This window comes from Ochotona curzoniae, unplaced genomic scaffold (genome assembly GCF_017591425.1).
Source record: "Ochotona curzoniae isolate NIBS_2020 unplaced genomic scaffold, NIBS_Ocur_1.0 contig_43, whole genome shotgun sequence".
In the NCBI taxonomy this organism is placed as follows: Eukaryota; Metazoa; Chordata; class Mammalia; order Lagomorpha; family Ochotonidae; genus Ochotona; species Ochotona curzoniae.
Genome location: NW_024466218.1, coordinates 21795949 through 21808612, shown reverse-complemented (window position 1 = coordinate 21808612; position 12664 = coordinate 21795949). Strand labels below are relative to the sequence as shown.

At 50.2% G+C, this 12664-nt stretch overlaps 1 protein-coding gene across 2 annotated transcripts in view; it reads right to left on the bottom strand.

Annotated features, from left to right (window-relative positions):
- MAPK4 (mitogen-activated protein kinase 4) overlaps window positions 1-9494 on the bottom strand; it is a 42926-nt gene extending 33432 nt beyond the window's left edge. For both annotated transcript variants that reach the window (XM_040984732.1, XM_040984733.1), the window contains exon 1: window positions 8949-9494. In XM_040984732.1, the coding sequence (XP_040840666.1) occupies window positions 8949-9494 (546 nt within the window). The remainder of the gene's footprint in view (window positions 1-8948) is intronic.
- Between the last annotated feature and the right edge of the window lie 3170 nt (window positions 9495-12664).

Sequence of the window (12664 nt, the reverse complement as noted above, 5' to 3'; positions counted from 1 at the left end):
TCAGAAGGTGAAATTTATCAGGGGAAGGGTAAGGAAAGTCCACTCATTTGGGCTAAAATATCCCTGAATAAATGTAAAACAGAGGGCCCGGTGCGATAGTCTAGTGGCTAAAGTCCTTGCCTTGCACACCTGGGGATTCCATATGGGCACCAGTTCTAATCCCAGCAGCTCCATTTCCCATCCACCTCCCTGCTTGTGGCCTGGGAAAGCAGTCGAGGGTGGCCCAAAGCCTTGGAACTTTGCACTCATGTAGGAGATCCAGAAGCTCCTGGCTCCTGCCTTCAGAGAGGCTCAGATCTGGCCATTGCGACCACTTGGGGAGTGAACCAACAAATGGAAGATCTTCCTCTCTGTCTCTTCCCTTCTTTGTATATCTGACTTTGCAATAAAAATACATAAATATTTTTTAAAAAATGTAAAACAGAGGATGTGGAGTTCAGAGAAGTCAGCTAGCACTAAACTCAACGTAAAACACGCTGAACCGCCAAGCCACAGGTCATTTAAAGAGCAAGGATGACACATGGTATCTGTTCTGGAAGGTTCGAGGAGGGGATCAGAGGAAGGGTGGTTGAACCGCATGAACTCTGGACAGGCTGTCCTCTAGGTAGCTGTCCCTGCAGCAGCACCTGACAGTCAGGCCTCTGTACCCACCAGCGACTCCACTCTTTACTATCCGGGAGCCTGGGGCAAATTCCTTTCCTGGCCTCACTGTCTTCATCTATGAAATGTGGAAAACAATGGCATCCATTACTACATGAGGTTGTTACAAGGAATGATACCCAGCGGGCATGCAGAACATTTGCTGGAGCACCCCTGCCTAGAGACAAAGGGGTCTTAGCCTGCAGATAGTTGGAAAACTAGGATGGATGACTTCAAATATTTCAAAGTTGCCCCAAGGAAGAGAAATGATGCTTTATCCTGGGAGACTCTCAAGGGCCAGGCTTGATTGACCAGGAAAGGCAGAGTTCTGGCTTGTTCATTAGTTAATAAGCGTTTAATGAGCATGAATAATGGGGTCAGGTCCTGTGCCAGGTGCCAGGAATATAAAGCGGAATGACAAACACTACTTCCTGAGCCCCCCACCCGCTGGCCTATCCTGGAGACCCATGCAAGCAGAGCCTCACCACGGTGTGGAGACAACTGCTGTGGGCAAGCAAAGGCAGGTGTGATTAACTCTCCCCTGGGGAGCAGGGTGGAGCTCCGGGGAAGTGGGCCACATGAGTAAAGACCAGTAGGAGTTTGTGTGGGAGCAGAGGGAACAGTGTGTGGGACAGAGCTGTCACTAGGGATGGTATTTTCCAGGGAATGGTGACAAGTCAGTAATGTTACAACACAAGGGGAGTAGGGTGGCAAGCAAGTGAAGCTAGAATAAGCATTTTTGTCTCTTGGCTAGAGGTGTCTGATGCCACTACACAAGGCAGATGTGTGGTACTGATGTGGATGGTAACCACAGAGCCACAAGATCAGGATAACCACTGCAAGACTGTACTCGCCCCCAAGCCTTCTATTCCTATATATCTTCTCAACCGCCTACCACACAGGAGGTAGATTAAAAAAAAAAAGTACATGTCAGTCCAGCATGATGGCTCAACATGTTACACTACCACCCGTATGAGCTTGTCAGTTCAACTCCACTTCTGATGCAGCTCCTTGTTAATGTACCAGGGAAAGCACTGGAACATGGCCCAGGTGCTTGTGCCCCCTCCTATCCATATGGGAGACTCAGAATAAATTCTTGGCTCCTGGCTTTAGCTTGCCAAGTCCCAGCGATTGTGCACATTTGGGGAATAAATCAGTGAATGGAAGACTTGTCTCTTTCCTCCCAACCCTTTGATCTCCCTCTCTCTCTTTCCCCTTCCCTCTTCCCTTCTCTTCCTCCCAATCTTTCTAACTCTGCCTTTCAACTAAGTACACAAATCTTCAAAAAGACACTCTCTCCCAGGCAACCCTTACCAGCAAATCTCAAGCACACAGGAAGAGGAGCAGATTATTCAACACTTCTCCCCAGATGCTGCCACTTAACTCCACTTGATGATATTTGTTAATGCACAGCAGAGATGCAGAGATGAGAAATTCATCAACACTTTCTTCAAGAAGCTTCACATGTAGCATTAAGAAATAATTAACTGGAGCTGGCCTCATGGTAGAGTGGGTTCAGTTTTGCTGCCTGGAGTGCCAGCATCCCATATGGGTGCTAGTTTGAGACCAGGCTGCTCCACTTCTGATCCAGCTTTGGTAATGCACTTGGGAAAGCAGCAAGAAATGACCCAAGTGCTTGCGTATCTGCATCCACATGGGAGACCTAGAGGAAATTCCACGTCCCAGCTGTGGGGACCACCTGGGGAGTGAACCAAGGGAAGAAATCCCTCTCTCCCAAATAAATAAAGTAAATCTTAGTAAAAGAGAAATAATGAATCACATAGAGTACTGCATCATTAACTGTTAGGAGCGGCCATGTCTGGTCATGATGCAAGAATTGATACTAATTGATTTGTCTTCCTTAGCGGGCAGCTTAAAACCAAATAGAACACACAGAGCAGCCATTTTCAGGCCAAGGCAGGCTCCCCCGGAGAAGGGAACATGTGGGATGAGTTTTGTGTTCACCCTGGCTCTTTGCCTGGGTACGCTGGCGAGGGAGGAGGTTTTTGTGGTAGGGATACAGAAATTGTTTCGTGGGAGGTTTCCACAGATCTCTCTCTCTGGCTGAGGGCTGGGTTGCACACAGCTCACTGAGCCTCTTGTTAGATGTAGCATAAAGCACCTGTTTGGGAATGAAGAGCAGAACCAGTGATATTAGATATAGCACAAAGACCATGCTCCTGAGTAAGGACTATTCTAGAATGCCTGGCGAAAACCTTAAACTGAGGCTTGCTAGAATCAAGGAGAATTGATGGTGCATTAACTGCCCCCACAACCCTCCCCCAAGTGAAATTCAGCTTTGTTAAAGGAAGATGGTGTGACTCAATTCCTTTGAAAGTGTGAACTGCAATGCTTGCCAACAGGTGAGAATTGCTAGGAATATGGAGGAGCAGAAAATGTAAAGCAAAATTGAGAAACAGTAATAAATGGTCATGAGGAACCCAAAGTGTCCCAGATGTTGGAATTAACAAAGACTGCAACGCACTGCAAGTATGTTTAGAGACACACAGGAAAACGTGGTCTTAGTGAATATAAGAGATGGGAATCCCAGGACACAAATGAGAACTGTACATAAATGGTAATTCAAGAACAGAATGATCTCTCAAGCAAAACTAAAAAGCTGCACTGCATGAGCTAACAGCAAATGAAGGAGGGCAGGAGAAAGTATTGAAATATCCCAAATTTGATGAAAAAAATAAAAGACTTACAGACTTAAGAAGTACAATGAGGCCCACACGGGGCAAATGCAAGTAAGACCACATCACGGGCAAGTTGCTGGAAGCTGAGGAGTAAGAGAACATCTTGACAAAGGCGAAACGGGAAAACACACACACACACAACACAGAGGGGAGTCATAGCAGGAAAGAAAGGCAGCATCCTTCCAGAAACAGAAGATAAAGCATGGCGTTTTACAAGAATCCAGAGAAAACATCCCTGGCGGGGAAGTTTCCATTCAGGGAAAATAAACTTGACAAATGAGAGTAGGGGAAAGAGGCTTTCTAGATCAATGATGGACATTGTCACTGGCCTGTGTGATGCAAAAGGCTAGCCCTCTCCAGCCACGCTGATGAGGCCAGAGATGCCAAGGCAGTGAGGAGGCTGCTGCTGACGGTCAGGGGCTCTGACCAGAGAGCTGCGAATCCCTCTGGCCAATGAATCAACTGCTCATCCCTAACAGAGGACTAGAGGCACAGGCCTGCCTGAATGGGTAAGTGTCGGAGGGCATGTGTGTGCATGGGTGTAGCAAGGCCAGCTGTGGGATCATGAAAGCAGCCACCACTCCAAGCCCTGACATCATCACTCACCTGCTTGATGATGGGGACCCTGCCTAAGACTCTGGCTGCCTCCCTTTCTGACTGGTCAGCACCAAAGCCATGCCTTACTGGTTGAGGATTTCTCTCCCTGGGGGGCTCAGGGAAGTTGCTTCCTCATCTGGGAGGTCTGGGTTGAGAGTGGCTCCCAGGTCACCCCAGGATCCCACGGACAGAACAAGGAACCTGTGGGGGGCCCGCTTCTGCCCTGGGATATGGAGAAGAGAGCAGAGGCCATGAAAGCCAACAAAATCAGCTTTCTAAGTTGGGTTGAGAATTCAGGGACACTTGACTCTCCAGTGCAACCTCTGTTCTAATCCCTGGGGTTATATTTTCCCCATTTAAACAGAAAGATTTCATAGTCTTTTAAATCAATCTTTTCAGCATCACTGATTTGGAATAACACGCTTAGCGGCTTAGAAAGAAAGTGACCTTCCCTGTTAACTGGGCCCTCAGCAAGATGTCCTCCCATGAGCCCATTTTCTCATGAAACCCTGACCTTTTGTGGCAGTGGGAGGGGAGGGGCAGGACCCCTCCTAGCACCTGCATTCCTGACCCAAACTCTGTCCTTGTGTCCCAGGCACATCCTTTGCTGCTCGCTATACCTGCTGGCAGCAACCTGGGTATGGCCAGACTGTCAGCAGATGGAAACCCAGAGGACACTGGATTGCCAGCCAAGACCCTTTTTCTACCCCACAACTGAACATTCCACTCCTGCCTACAGTTTCTGTAGCACCTTTGCCCCAGGGTGTATTCTGGGGGGGCGGTCATACTTGCCCCAGAAACCATAAAAGCCGGGCAGGGTGGCAGTGAGATTGTTCAACAGGATTAGAGCAGCACAAACGCTGGCGGCCAGGGTCCCTGGACAAAGCCCCTGTCAGCTGGCTGTGTTCAACATCACAAACTCCTTGGCCTCCTTTGGGGTCTAGAATTGAAGCACGCAGCTTAACCAACTGCAGTAAATTGCTGAGGCCTCAAACACTCAATCTCACTCAACTGTGAAACCAGTGTTTTCGTTTGTAAATAACATGGGGAGAACCAACTTACACCAGAAGGGAAAGAGTAACACGTTTCAAAATTGTCATTCACAGCACCTGCCCAGTGTTACAATCAAACCGAAATGGAATCAACACTCCTTTTGGTTGAGGCTCTGATTTTTCTTTTTTTAAAATTGCTTTCTACTAAATGCAGGCCCTGTTGGAACAGGCAGCTTCCAATGTGATGTGATCAAAGGTGTGGAAAGTCATCCTGGGCCTGACATGCTTCCCCACGGAACCTGCTTCAGATAAACCAGCCTTATCTGGCACAACTTCTTGGTCTTCTTCATTGTGGGCAGTTGGAGAACCACAGCCCCGGGCCTCCAGGAACCAGTGGCCCCATTGCTTCAGACCAGTGCTTCTTGAATGTCTGGGATCATCAGCAATGCCTGGAAGCTCCTGACTGCACGGATGGCCAGTGCCACTCTTGGGGGATTTCTGAGTCACTGGGTCTGCGCTGGGATCAGAGACCTTGCAAGTCCTACGAGTCCCCAGGTGAGGCGCTCTGGAATGACACTTTGAGAACTACTGAACTAGCTGACATTCAGAGAACCATAATGTGACCTGGAGGCAGAGGGTGGAGGTGTTTTGGCAGTGAAGGAGGTGCAAAAACAGAAGACCACAAAGAAGAAAGGCTCTGAATAGGCTCTTCCCCTGTCCTCTTGATGACAAAGTGAAAGGAATGTATGGTCTTCGTGTACATCTCTCATCCTACGAGTCAGCTACATCAACGAAAAGACTTCCCCAGAGTGATGTCACCAGTGTAGTAGATAGTGAGGTGGAGGCCAGCACTTCCCAGCTACTCCTCTCTCCATGTCCCTACTGCCATCTTCCCATCTATGGACCACAGGCCCTCTATTTGTCCTCTGGAGTTTGCAAAGAGCAAGACCCCTAAAGCTGGCTGGGTAAGAGGACACACACCCCCAGAGGCCCACAGACTGGCTCGGAGCTCCACCGCATTAGAGAACAGAAAGCATTTCCTCCACACTTGCCCACGAGCTGCCTGTACCACTGCAGGGGTGTGGAGGCAAAGGAGAACTACTGTCCACCTGTGAGATGGATGGACAGGTGTGAGCCAGGCTGCTGCATTTTGTTGGTGGCACAGGCAGAGCCAAGAGGGCCCCTGAGGCCATCATGGGCACTGGGGCTAGACCAGCCGGGACAAAGGAGCAGCTTTTGTGTACTTAGCTGCAGGTCAGGGGAACACAAGGGAACCAGTGGATTCATGGAAGGTTACCAGGGGCTCTGTGCAGGGCATTCAGCTTTTTCCCAGCAATGCTCCTAGCCCCTGGTGGAGGGCAGCAGCACACGGGTGGAGGTTCACTGGGATCCCAGCTAATCCTCTGTTTGAAGGAAGGAGATGTCCTCTGTGAGAGCCCAACCTTCTGAGCACATGGAATCAGGGAGCCCATAGCTTTCTCTCAGCACACAACCCAGTGCTCAGACACCCTGGAGTCACCAATAGGCACAAAGGGCCACAGGATAGAAGATACAGGTTATGGCATGGGAGGAAAGTGACACAAGAACTCGGAGAAGGGAAAGATCAACTCCAACTAGGAAGCCAGGAAGCCTTCCTGAAGCAGGTGCATGTGGACAGAGCCCCCGTGAGGAGGTGGGAAGCTCAATTCTACAGTTCACATCCCTCCTCCCTCAGCCCCCCAACGTGGTCAGCTGTGTAAGCCTGACAAATCCAGTCCTCAGTTTTCAAATGAACTATCTGCCCTAAGTGCCTCACAGCATTGTGAGGATGAACTGCGAACTGATTTCAATGCAGAGAGGATAAATATAAGCCCTTTTCTAATCATTGGGGATAGAGGGCAGGAAGCTAAAAGCAGAAAGTGTGTAGGGCGGGGAAGAGGATGGTGACACCTGGCAAAGCTCAGGACGTGGGGGTGGGACAGAAGAGGACATGATGTAAGCACCCTCTAGGCTGTCACTGGTCTTAACGCCCCCTCCTTTTTTTTTTTCTAAAGATTCATTTATTTGTTTCAAAGTCAAGAGTTACAGAGAGAAAAAGAGAGAGAGACAGAGAGAGAGGTGTCTACCTCTCTCTCTCTCCCCAAATGGCCACCATGTACCAGGAGCCAAGAGCTTCTTCTGGGCCTCCCGTGGGGGTTCAGCAGTCCAAAGACTTGAGCCATCCTCCGCTGCTTTTCCAGGAGCTGGATTGGAAGTGGAGCAACCGAAATCTGAACCAGTGCCTACATGGGATGCTGGGATTGTAGGTGGTGACTTTACCGGCAATTACACAACACTACCTCCTCCTCTCACTTTTTGCCCCTCCCAACCCGATTTGATTGAAACATGTCCAATAAGAGTAAATCAGACCATCCAAACTTGTCTGCCCTGGGGAAAGCAGAGTGCACCTGGGGAACAGTAGCGACAGCATGGCAAGGCCAACACAGTCCTGGGGCAGGTGATGGAAGCCTCGGTCTTCCCTAGGCTCCCGGCATAGGGCCTAGACTCGGTGGGGGCCCAGTACCTTTTAAGTACCTGAGTGCTTCTTAAGGAATCTTATACTCATGGTTCATGCAGATTCTTAGCTACAAGCCAGAGAGGCAGACGGGGTCAGGAAAATCCAGTTTCCCAGGAGGGATGAGAGCTAGGAGGGGGCAGTAGGATCAACCACCTCAAGCCAGCATGGCCAGGAGGGACTCAGCCTCCTCACTCAGTGTCCCCGTCTCAGCCCAGGCCACCTCTCTAAGAGCCTTTACTGCAGCAAGCCTTTAGGCAACAAACCCTCTTCTCTCAGTTGACTGAAGACCCACTGTGTGTTGTTCTAGGAGCTTCCCATGGGCACTCCAACTGAGCCAGACCTTTTATTGTATGATGCTCCCCAATGAACTAATATATTTCAATGCAGAAGATGACCCCAGGTACAAGACTGTTGTTTATTCTCTGGGTCTTTGATCAAATCAGAGGCGATTTGGGTGAAAGCCTTTGGCTTGTTTGTTTTGAATCATCACTCCTTATGAGACAGAATTAGAAGTTCTGGACTCTGGGTAGATAGCAAAGGGCAATGTTGACTTGCTTGTCTGCTTGTTTTGTTTTACCACAGACATTCCCGTCTACAGAGCTGGCTGTCGACTTTGACAGATGGCATGGTCACAGGAGCAGCAGCAGGGGACAGTTCATGGCTGAGGTGGCCAAATGATTGGTGGCCCTGAGGAACTCTGGTCTGAGCTCTAGCCAGTGCGGACAGGTTGGGGGCCCTGCCTCCCCGGCCCCTTGGTGCCCCCTTGTTATTGCTGCTGCTGCTGCTGTGTGGGGCAGACCAGCAGAACTATGCCAGGGGCTGGTGTGATGGCTCAATTGGCTAATCCTCCTTGTAGCGCTGGCATCCTACATGGACACTGGTTTGTGTCCTAGCTGCTCCACTTCCTATCCAGCTCCCTGCTTGTAGCCTGGGAAGGCAGTGGAGGATGGTCCAAAGCCTTGGGACCCCATACCCACATGAGAGCCCTGGAAAGAGCCTCTGTTTCCTGGATTTAGATTGGCTCAGCTTTGGCTGTGGAGGTGGGTCTGGTGATGTGCTCACATGGAAGGGGCTTAGTAGCACCCCTAACATGGCAGGAACCTAGGGCATGGAGGATAGAATGTCACACGGGTCCCAGCTCCTGAAGAGAGCAGGTGCTCCGGGAGGAGGAGCCCCAAAGGGTGTCCTGAGTAGGAGATGAGATGTTTGGGTGGGTGGGGGCTACAGCGAAATACACCAAGACACAATTTTACAGCAAAAGAGGTTTAGAGCTAGAAGAGATTTTAGGGATCATCCAGCTCAACCTTCTACAAACTACACAGCCTGGCATTACTGACCATGGCCAAGACCGAGAATCAGGTTCCTCCCCCAAGACATGGGCCTCTGGCCTCCCAGCCCGCCAATCCCCATAAAGCAGAAGCACCCTCTGTACACTGTAAGCATTCTCAGGCCCTCGTGGGCTGCCGGAAGCACAGGGGCGCATACCTTGTGAGAATAGTGCTGATCGACGATCCTCGCCAGCCCAAAGTCGCCGATCTTGAGCACCAGGTCCTCTGTGCTGATGAAGATGTTGGCTGGCTTCAGATCCCTGTGCAGCACGTTGGCAGAGTGGATGTATTTGAGGCCACGCAGCAGCTGGTACATGAACAGCTTGGCGTGCTCCTCCGTCAGCGTGCCCTGCTCCAGCAGGCGTGCCAGGTCCGTCTCCATGTGCTCCTGGATGATGTAAGCCACGCTGAACTGGAAGAGCTCACCCTGTAGGTCAGCACCCTGGGGCCCCAGCACCTCGTACACCTTCACGATGTTGTCGTGCTCCAGGCGCCTGATGATCTTGATCTCCCGGAGCGCGTGTTTCATGCTGCGGGCGTCGCTCAGGGCAATCTTCTTCACAGCCACCTTGCGACACGTGTGACTGTCCACAGCTGACAGCACCAGCCCATTGACCCCGAAGCCCAGGGGCCGGAAGTCAATGAAGCGTCCCCCGAGGTCATACCCATACACACTGGCGAGGCAGTCGCCCCTCTCAGCCATGGTCGAGGGTTAGGTGTCAGGGGCTGCCCTTGCGACAGATGGGCAGATGGTAGAGGCCAAATGAGTGCTGGCTGGTGGCCTCCCTGGCACGCTTCATGCTGTCAGGTGCAGCAGCTGAGAGGTACTATAGCTCCTGGTGAGGTCACTGCCACCAGCTCTCTGGAGATAAGGGTAGCCTCTGTCTCTGCCCGGCTCAGACCCAGGCTGTCTCCTTTGCTTGTACTGGGAAGCCCATCCACCAGCTCCTGTGTTTCTAGAAGCTTCTCTGAAGCTTTGAATGGTTCATGCTTCTTGAAGATGAAGCATCTTAGAAAGAAAAAAATAAATACTATCATTATCTATGGGAAGTTGGTTTGTTGTGTTTTGAGCCTAACAGACCTCAAAAAATAGATAACAGAAACCCAGCCATTTAAACCCTCTGCTACAAGAGACCTGGCTGAAGTGCTGCCCAGGTGTATCACTACCTCCCATTGTGTTCCAAGAAGATTGGAGGAGTCCCAGCAGTGGGTTCTAGAAGTTTCCAGAGGGCTTCTTTCTATTTTGCCAGCTCCCCTTCCTATGAGCTCACCTTGGATTCCAAAAGTCAATCCGGCATGGGGAGCATGAGTGGAGAAGGCCAGAGTGAGGCATGCAGCGCTCATAGACCACACACCTGCTGGGAACCCCAAGTCCAGGGAGCTCAGCCACGCAGCCTCGATCAAAACTGGGCTCTCTTGCACCCGGAGAAGCTGTAGCAAGCTGGCATCCTTCAGAACCCGTTTCCTTCCCTGTCGAAGAAACAGCGCTGGGTAAATTTCCACCCTCCTGCTCCCCACACCTTCCCACTTGTGTCTTTTGTTCACCAGCCCCAGTGTTATTTGATCTGTCCAGCCAGCTGAAACACTGCTTGCTCAGGGGATTCCGGGCTTCACACGCCCTGGTTCCCCCTCCTGCTGTGTGCAGCAGGCCCCTGGAAGAGAGAGGGGAATTGGATGAATTGGATAAGATCATCAGCTGTATGCCTTTTATGCTGGCTCCCCCACAGATAACACGTGCCATCTGTGGGAGGGGGTTACTGCTTCTGACCTTTGCAACAAATGAATTTGTTCTACTCTCCAAGCACACATATGCAGCACTAGCTAGGAAGGCTGTAGGTAGGAAGGAGCTAGTTGCAGACAAAAAAATAAATAAATAAAAGATGGATTGATAGTCTCACTTTCTCACTCAGGCTCCTTTCTTGCCTCCACTGAACATCTGAAGAGAGAATTTGCCTCAGGGAATGACACCCAGTGACAGGTGTATTTCTTGCCTTCCACGTAAGTTGCAAAAGCATATATGTCAAATTATAATCCCCTCAACCCCAAGAAATCAGATATAGACTTCTCAGGATTAAACTAGTCTGACATGGTAAACTGTATGTGAGTGCTTCAATAACTTTCTGGAAAAGTGGAAGGAAATGATGAGTTTATTTTGGTGCAAAGCATGCTGGAAGCATATGCATCCTGTTTTCATCATACATATTTTTCATAAACTTTTTAAGGGACCCCTTTGTATTCACTTCAATGAGCAACAGGTCAAACCCAAGTTCAACTGTGCCGATGCCCCCAGTGGTTACTGACTTAAATTACAGAGTAGCACCAAAGTGGGGAGAAAAAAAAGCTGATAACTCAGCCACATAAATTCAGTTCTAGGCAGGAAAGTTGCAATCAAACCCCTAAGACAGCTTTCTGAGTTCACCAAGTCCAAGGCCTCAGGCAGAACAGAGTGTGCAGCACACACTGCAGGAACCCCTTGGAGGGGCACCTGGCTATCTGAACTCCACACCACTCTGCAGATGAGAAATGAAGCAAGACCACCATGAACTCAATGCCCTGAAACAAAGGGATACAAATCAGTGCATGTGGGTGACCTGAAGATGGTCAGTCATCAGATCCCCTCCAATGACCTCTCACCAAAGACAGTAGCCTAGGATAGGCAACATAGGAATAGCTCTCAGCCAATGGCATTGTTCAACATTGCCTTACATTGGAAGAGGAGGCACCTGCTGTTTTGGTGTCAAGATCTTTAGGAGTCCTTCTACTCTGCATGCTTCCATAGGGTCTGGCAGCAAAATAATCACAGAGAATTTCAGACTGGGAAGCAATCTTGGGGAGCAAGTGCACACTCTCCTTGCCTCATCTGACCAGGAGCCAATCTTGGCCAGGTCTGTCAACCACCTGGCCAAGCATCACTGGCAGTGAGTAACCACCATCTGCCCCTCCACACCTTCCCTGAAAGGCAGGTGAGGACGTTTAAGCTTGGGGAGTGCCAGCTCAGGGCTTCCAGCACACACAGGGCTAGGTACATGGCCTTTGTTCTGTTAGAGGATGCGTGGCCATTTAGAGATGGTGCTGGGACCCCTACAGAGGCACAGCCCATGGGTTATACTCAGAAGTCCAGCTGGAGACCCAACTCAGGAGAACCAAGAGTCTCTGGTCTGGCTCCCAAGGCCACAGCAATCCACCTATCTTGCTGTCTGAGGCTGAGTGGAGCCAAAGCCTTCTTCCTCCACAGCTCCTGCTGGGCTGCGAACAGGATAGAGCACAGGACAGGAGGATGACCTCACAAGCCAGCTGAAGGCAGGATTTGCTGCAATGCAGATTATCTGTGAATAATTAAGAGGTGATTCATGTATTTTTAAAACCCTCTTTTTCCTCTCCCACAGCAGGCACTGTCTTTCTCAGTGTCTTTCACACTGTCATCTTTAGTGGCATGTACCATGTCACCCTGGGGAGGTTAGACGCCAGCCACTCCACTCCCTCACAGGGCCCCTACATATCATCTTTTTATTTCTGCCATGTTTCTTCACTTGTGCCTTCCCAGTTCCTGCAATGCTTTCCTGCTCCCTGCCTTGCCCTTGTTGCAGTCCTGGTGGCCATTTGGAATCCAGACAATGTCTTATTTTCTTCCTGAAGTTTCCATCCGGTCCCTAGTGACATTTCTCCCTTTTAAAAACTCTCGCTGACATTCGCTGTATACTACCCTGGGTTGACCCTGAACTTGTTCTACATGTACACCTCCTAATTTCATTGTGGCTTGGAAAGGCCTCAATGCCATTTAATAAAGCTTACAAAATAGCCACGCCCCAGTTCCTACATGTTCAGCTGTCCCCTCCACCTCCTGCAGGCTTGCTGCTCCAATGGGATTTATTG